The 8,440-nt window shown below is 42.2% G+C and overlaps 1 protein-coding gene across 1 annotated transcript; it reads left to right on the plus strand.

Annotated features, from left to right (window-relative positions):
• The first annotated feature begins 763 nt into the window (after positions 1-763).
• LOC143738801 (uncharacterized) lies at positions 764-4,425 on the plus strand. The gene is made up of 4 exons (XM_077230898.1): positions 764-1,198; positions 1,819-2,406; positions 2,498-2,685; positions 3,736-4,425. The coding sequence occupies exons 1-4, from the start codon at positions 851-853 to the stop codon at positions 4,277-4,279; spliced, it is 1,668 nt and encodes a 555-aa protein (XP_077087013.1). The 5' UTR covers positions 764-850; the 3' UTR covers positions 4,280-4,425.
• Positions 4,426-8,440: the final 4,015 nt, after the last annotated feature.

The raw sequence follows: 8,440 nt of genomic DNA on the forward strand, positions 1-8,440 counted from the left end.
TTCAAAACTGTGAACTTTTATTCATATTAGGCTAACGACAAAAGTTTATCTGTCGTCTCTGTCTCCTGAAACTGTGCGTCACAAAAACGAACCGAAAATGAACTTGCCTCAGCTCAGTCACGATAAGAAATCGGCTATGTTTAAAGCCTTTAAATGTCTAAATATTTAATAAATGTTATCTGATTATGTAATCTGAAACCGAGAGGTACAGAGGAGCTACTAAAACATGTTTAGCTATCATGTGAGCGATTCCCAGTGAGGAAAGGACAAGGCAAGGGTGAAAATCTCGCTCTAATTAAATGTAGGTTAAATCGCCCTAAATTAAAATGTAAAAAAAGATCAAATAATCTATTTGTCGAAATGTTTCGATATTGTTTAATTTAATTTCATAATTATTCTATAAATGTTATTTAGTTTAACAGCAGCACCACGAAGCACTGTGGTTCGAGATTTATTTGAATAAAATTTTAAAAAAAACTTAATTCACAAATCGCATGCACCCTGGTTGTAAGGATCCAAAGATACCTGTGGAATTTAATATTGAGTTGAACATTTTGTTCATGACAACAAATTAACATGTGTTTGAAGATTGTATTTAGTTTTGCTTGGAAAAAGCTGTCCCAAACCGAAGTAGCGTTTTATTTCGGGGGGTTGGGGGTTGGGAGGCACAGTTCATTGCTTTATCGTGGGGGTGCAGGACAATAGACCCTTTGCAAACACGTGACCACGACCACGTGACGACGCCATGCTGGACGGCAAAATCACTGGATGCACAGGCTAAACAGTAGTAGACGCGCGGGAAGTTTGATTAGTTAAACAGGTTAAAATAGATAAGATACCACTAAACTTCATGGCTTCTTTTATTGAAAAAGTTGTCGTGCCGTTATCGGTCGAGGTAGGGCATCTGGTAGGTGCTCACAAAGAGCGGTATTTGGAGAAGTTGGAGATAGCCGGATTGGATACCGACCCATACCTTCTTCCTTCTTCAGTTTTTACGGACCTCATAAAATCGCCGAATCTGCCCGACTTCAGCCCACACGATTTGTACCACTATGTGGTAAACGGGGTATCACCATACACGGGTGCTGATCTTAAAGCCTTTAAAAGTCTGGATGCTTACCAGTTCTTTGTAGCTGGCTGGGTTACAGGTACGCGATGCTACACTAACGGCGGAGGGAGGTACATCATAATGGCAAAGGTAAGACATCAATCTATTTTTTACTTAAGTAAAGATTTATATATACCATTAATAATATAATATATAGATTTATATTATATTTATAGAATTTAAGATTTATATGTGTGCCTATAATTTTAGAGGACATTGTCGGCCGTGGCTTTTTAATCCACGCAGTAAACCACGGAGTATCTGTGATCAGTAGCCACACATAATTGTAACATCTAGCCATATTTATCTGTGATTATATTTACTGTAGCCTATGTTAAAATTTGACCAGGTAAACACAGCATAGTGATTAAGATGTATTCACAAGGTACATTTATGCAGCAGTAAACAATAACATCACACTTAACTTTCATGTAAGAATAATGTATTATGCCACTTTTTGTTTTTGTTGGTGCATTATAGCCAGTAAACCATGGAGTATCTGTGATCAGTAGCCACACATAATTGTAACGTCTAGCCATCTTTATCTGTGATTATATTAATTGTAGCCTATGTTAAAATTTGACCAGGTAAACACAGCATAGTGATGTATTCACAAGGTGCATTTATGGCGTCACTGCAGCAATAAACAATAACATCACAATAACATTCATGTAAGAATAATGTATTTATGCCACTTTCTGTAATTGTAGGTGCATCATAGCCAGTCACTGTCTGAAACCCAACTACAACCATGGGTATCTTTGAAGAAGGATGGGACAGTCTTGTGCGGCCACTGTACATGTAAAGCGGGCCTGGGAGAGGTGTGCTCCCACGTAACAGCTTTGCTGTACGCAATAGACTCTGCTGTTAAACATCTGGGAGACAAAAGCTGCACTGATGGGCCCAGACAGTGGGGACTTCCTCCTTTGAAAGCGGGCAAGGCTTTGTACGAAGAGGGATCCGGAATTGATTTCTCAAATCCTGCCAAAAAGCGTTGTGGTGTAAACCACCAAAGCCATTCAGGTTGTCCATCTGGGAAAAAAGTGGGTGTGTCTGCAGCAGCTATAGAACAATTCTACAAGGCTCTGGATAATGCAACGCCAAACCCTTCTGAGAAGAGTGGTATCCTACGCATATTGCCGCACTACTGTAAACAGTTTCAACCAAAGGTGGTGTCTCTGAGTCTACCACAGCCCCTGACTGAGTTATACAGTGCTCAGAACAGGAAGCTGTCTGCCTCGGACCTTGAGAAAAAATGTGATGCGGTATTCAATGAAATGGAAGTCACACCAGGGCAGGTATAGTCATCCCTCTTAATCTCATATGACTAAAATGTGTTTGAATGTGTCATGTCATTAATTTCATCTTCTATAATTTACAATGTTGTAGGCAGTAAAAGTTGAGGAAGAGACACGACAACAGGGAAAGTCAAGGCTATGGTTTGACATGAGGGCTGGTAGGGTGACGGCATCTAGGTTCAAGTCAGCTGCAAGGACAGACCCTGCAAATCCTTCCAAATCCCTAATTAGGCAGATCTGTTACCCTGACCTATGCAGATTTTCAACAGTTGCAACCAGGCATGTGTGACAATGACACAAACATATAGTTTCTGTTTTTAATTTCACCATAGTGTAAGTGAGTAAAGAAATTAGATGTGCTTTGAACTTATGTTTCAACAATGGAAATGTATGTAATACATGTTGTGTTCTAATGTAGAGGGACCCTGCTTTCTTAAAAAAAAACATCAAAGAAACAAACACAAGACAAAGAAATGCGTTTATCATTGGAATATTTATTACAGTCAGTATTACAAATTATCAACATTAAATTACAAACATGATGACAGAGTGCATCCCTCAATCTCTTCGGGTGCCGTATCTATTTTTAATCCCAGGTGTATAGTGAAGGCTCTTTTCCTATTTATTCCTAACATTCCTTAAGCTTAAAATGATCATCATCAGCAGATATTAATATTTCTGCCGATGAGCCTTGCCGATAGGGTGGTGGGTTTACTATGCGCACGTGACGACCATTTACGTAGCATGAGCGCCAGCAACTTAAACTTCCAACATGTCGGTTGTGTGGAGGACAAGACGCGCGTCAGTATCGAGTTCTCTTTCGGGCTTAAACAAAACATAACACGTACAAATTATGCCAAAATGTCAGTTTTGTCAAGTGTTCTCATAAGAGCAGTCTTAAATGATTCAAATAAAGTCTTAAATTAACGTAGAGAGTGAAGTGCACACTTCCGCACCAGCTTTTTATAAGAGATGTAAAAAAAAAAAAGTTTCGTTTTTAAATTAGTGCCAATTCAAGGCACAATAACAAAACAGTGCTGGTCCACACGTGTATATATATCAGGGGGAAAATGTGTATATACATCGGCATCGGCCAAAATGAGTTTGAAAATATCGGCATATCGAATATTGTCCAAAATCCAATATCGTGCATCCCTATTCCTGTTATATTTAATTTACACCTTTTTAAACTACTCTGTGATAGAATATGATACAAGAGAATATTATGTGCTATTAAGATTAGGGCAATTTTGGGAGAGAACAAATCCAATGAAAAGAGAACTCAAAGAGCTACGATGACTTAATAACATTATTTTTCTAATTTTACAGATGGGGATGTGAACATGAACAAAAAGCCAGAGAGACGTATGAGGCTTACGCTGCACAACATCATCAGGACCTAAGTGTTCGTGATGCCGGTCTCCACATTGATACCTCCCGTCCATACCTTGGAGCATCTCCAGATGCCTTGCTGTCCTGCTCCTGCTGTGGCGATGGTATTTTGGAAATCAAGTGCCCACACTGTGCCAAAGACACCGGAGTCCTCAGTGCCACTGAAAATAAACATTTCTGCATTGAGAACACAGATGGTAAACATGCACTTAACAGAGATCATCAATACCACTATCAGGTGCAAGCCCAGTTGTTTGTGACGAGGCGGAAGTTTTGTGACTTCATGGTGTGGTCTACATCCAATTTTTTCATACAGAGAATTTTGCCTGATGCTGACTTTTTTACAGAAGCAGTGCAGAATGTCGAGTCCTTCTATAGGTCTGCCATTTTATCTGAGTTATTGGCCAAGACATATACATGTCCAGATAGACTGCTGTCAGACAAAACACAGTCCACAGACTCACAAGAATTGGAGGAGTAGTAGGGCGTTGTTCAAAACATGAAGTGAATCACTAGAATTGTTGGGTCTTTGTAAATTACAGTGTGGTCTAGACCTACTCTATTGTGTTTCGAAATCACTCTTGTTATGATTTGATACTATTAATAAAATTGAAGTGAATTATTTAGTAAGATTTGCCAGTGTGTAATTCTACATACATTTAACATCCTTTTATAAGGGACAACAGCACGGTCAAAAGGTTGAGGGCTGGTTTATTTTACAAAAACATATTTTAACACGTTTATAAAAGCCAACCTAAATTACATAATGTACACTCAAATACAACTTCTTTTATAACGTTTGTCCTGCATGTTTCAATTTAATACAAAGTGTGAATATGTTGGGGAACTGACACATGACAATTTTAAGAGGTTTATAAAACAGTAGAGTGATACATAACTTGAATAAAAGTATATATAATGCATAGTAATAGATAGTCTTAAAAGAGCTCTCATCCACAAATATTGGTTCTATGTAACTTATAACTTAGTTACATTTCATCTGATTTTAATGGATAAGTAAACAATTGATTGTTAATGTCCTGGTACAACTATTTACACTTGCAATTGTTACTCAAATAAATGTTTAATTTTGAAACCTCTGTTAAAGAATAACACTTTTTTTCAGCTAATCTATTGGCACCACTGAGGGGCACAGATTCGTCAGGGCACAAGCCACTCTGACTATTTTGTCAAGAGAGGTGAACTCCTCTTCTTCTGATGATTTAATCAGAAGACTAATTGGCACAGGTCCATGCAACATTCTGTACTTGGATCGTGCTTGACCAATTACCCTCTATTTACCTGTTTTCATCCAGCTGCTAGCTAACGTTGCCTGCTGTCAAGAGTAGAGTTAAATAGCCTCGCATGGCAATGTTTACGTTGCCTCTAAAGTAAGTTTATGAGCATCAGAGAGAAGCATAGACATTTAAGTGCACCAAAATCTGCGTTGTTTTTTGTGTCAGATACAGATGACACTATTGAGACGGGTGATCAGTGTGAATGGGTAGACTGCACAGCCCTATCACGCTCTGGTAACGTTACTTGCTCATTACATACCTAGGTTACTCATGTTACAAATTTTAATTTGACTGGGTCTCTATCTGGACATTGATGACTGTATGGTTTTACAAAAATGAATTACACGTAACTGGGGAATACATGAATCTTACCTAGTAAAAAATGCTCGCTGCAAATCCTGGAGTACTTGGAGGGCTGCCAGTCCTTTCGGCGGATAGCAGCAACCCATCGCTGCCTTCTCTCCCCATCAAATGGGATTCGATAAAACGATATATTAGCTTTACCCTGTCTATTAGCACAGCCCACGGCACAACACGAAATAACCATTTTATAACCAGAACGAACACAAACACGTACTCTTTTGGCTTGCCGTCCGTCTACAGAATAGCTCTTCCGCCGTCCGTCATGGCGTTCAGAATTCGCGCGAGTAGAGCGTGACGTCACATGCAAAGGGTCTATAGGTGTTAATGTTCCTCTTTCATATGGAGAGTGTCGGATAGCCAGCCTGATGAGCAGGCAAAGGAAAAATTATTTTAAGGATACATCTCTCGATGTGTCCAAATGTAGGCCCTATATCTTATTAAATTATAAATATTGTAATTTATTTATTGTATTTAAAGTTTTTTCACAGAAAATTTCAAGTGAAGTGTCCAATCCAGTTGTTTCAACTGGTTTTGTAGAGTTTTAGAATGTTTGAGCAGTGTGTATGATTGTCAACAATCTGGCATTATCTAAACATGAACTGTTGACGTTCAGCTTAACATTTGAAGTGGTCACCAGAGTGCACTTCTGTGTTCGAGCGGCTCAAGGAGAGCTTCACTACGGCTCCCATCCTTCATCATCCGGACCCCGAGCGGGAGTTCATCGTGGAGGTGGATGCTTCTAATTCAGGAATCGTGCCATTCTGTTTCAGTGGCACGGTAATCCTACTAAAATGTTTCCCTGCGCCTTCCACTCTCGTAAGCTCACTCCGACCGAACGCAACTATGATGTGGGTGACAGGGAGCTACTGGCCATGAAGGCTGCCTTTGAGGAGTGGAGGCATTGGCTGGAGGGTGCTCGTCAGTCCTTTACTGTTCTCACTGATCATCTCAACCTCAAGTATATCAAGTCAGCTAAACGTTTGAATGCCCAACAAGCCAGATGGTCTCTCTTCTTCTCGAGGTTCAACTTCAAGATCACGTATCGCCCAGAATCCAAGAACGGTAAAGCTGACGCCGCTTCTCGCCAGTTTGACGGTAACTCCGATCATTCCAAGCCTGAGTACATTCTGCCATCTACCCTCATCGTAGCTCCTGTCAAGTGGGGCATCATGTCTGAGATTTCTGCCGCATGTTGAAGATTTTATTATTTAGAAACTAAGTAATTTAGCTATATATTTGGACACAATTATTCCTTGTATGAATTTCCTCTAATAGGACTCTGTCTAGGTGACTTTGAAAGCTGCAAGACCTTCTGTAAAAAGACCCTGAATGTCAATTCTATTCTGAGAAGTCACATGGTATGAGATATTTACCCAAAACTATCTATAGGGTGTGTTACCTTCTTTGGAAGAAGATGTATGTATATAACTCTGAACCAAAATACACTCGGGAGCGCGCACTGGAAGGCCAGAGGGACAGTGGGCCGGAGGGCCAGAGCGTTAGAGCGCCGTTCTATGGAACGGAACAGTGTTCGAAAATAAAGTCTAATTATTTCTGGCATCAAAGATCTCTGCGAAGTTATTTTTCAGAACAATTGATCCTCCTGAATGCCCTCCTGACCGAGTCTTCGTACCATTGGATCTTCACACTCGTGTTCTTCAGTGGGTAAACTGCACACCTAGCGCTGGTAATCCCTGGATTTCACCCACGTTACATCTAGTCACTAACCGTTTTTGGTTGCCCACTCTCCACGCAGACGTAGTCAAGTTCATCCATCAGTTGGCATGCAACATCGCAAAGGCTTCCCACTTAAAGCCGGCCTGACTTCTTCAGCCACTTCCTGTTCTTCAATGGCCATGGTCCCACATAGCAGTGGATTTTGTTACTGATCTTCCTCCCTCTCAAGGTTTTACTACCATCCTCTCAGTGGTTGATCGATTCTCCAAGGCATGCAGGTTCATCCCCTTGGCTGGTCTGCCCACAGCTCTTCAAACCGCTGAAGCTCTTCTCTATGTTTTCCGCTTGTATGGATTACCCGAGGATATCGTCTCAGACAGAGGATCCCAGTTCACCTCCCGGGTATGGAAAGCTCTCTGCTGTCAACTAAACCTTAATGTCAGTCTCACTTCTGGTTACCACCCGCAGGCCAACGGACCGGTGGAGAGGCTGAACCAGGACCTCACTCGCTTCCTCCGAACATACTGCCACCGAAATCAACAGGACTGGAGTCGGTTCCTGGTGTGGGCAGAATATGCGCAGAACTCTCTTTGCAAGCCATCGACCGGTCTCATGCCCTTCCAGTGCGTGCTGGGGTTCCAACCTCCTCTGTTCCCCTGGTCTGGTGAACCCACGGATCTCCCTGCGGTGGACCCGTGGTTACGGAGGAGTGAGGAGACCTGGAACACTGCCCAACGTCCATCTCCAACGTGCAGTGCGTTAGTTCAGGCGGCAGGCTGACCGACGCAGAAGAGGCGGCCCCATCTTCAGGCCGGGCCAGTGGGGATGGTTGTCCACCCGGGATCTGCGTCTCCGTCTCCTTTGCAAGAAGCTGTCTCCACGTTTCATTGGACCCTTCCGGATCCTGAGACAGATCAACCCTGTCTCATATAGGTTAGCACTTCCTTCCACTTACCGCATCTCACCCACTTTCCATTTCTCCCTCCTCAGACCCGCTGCTACACCCAGGAGAGAGGACAACCGGGAGGAGGGCACGGTGAGGAGTGCTCCCCCCATCGACATCAGAGGCGAGGAGGCTTACCGGGTGCGAGAGATCCTGGACTCTAGGCGCCGTGGAGGGGCACTGCCACCTGTTCTCACTCAGCTCTCCTTTATCGTGACCTCGCTCCCCTTTGTTTACTGCGAAGTCTTGTTTCTGCCACGGCGTGCAACTCTGAGCTATCTACTGGTAAACTCTGAGTACCCCTGGTTCCTCGATCCTAGCCTGTTTCCATGGACTCTTTATGAATGTTAGCTGCCTGCCC

Source organism: Siphateles boraxobius, unplaced genomic scaffold, assembly GCF_051911475.1.
Source record: "Siphateles boraxobius isolate OS27281-9 unplaced genomic scaffold, OSU_SipBor_1 152, whole genome shotgun sequence".
NCBI lineage: Eukaryota > Metazoa > Chordata > Actinopteri > Cypriniformes > Leuciscidae > Siphateles > Siphateles boraxobius.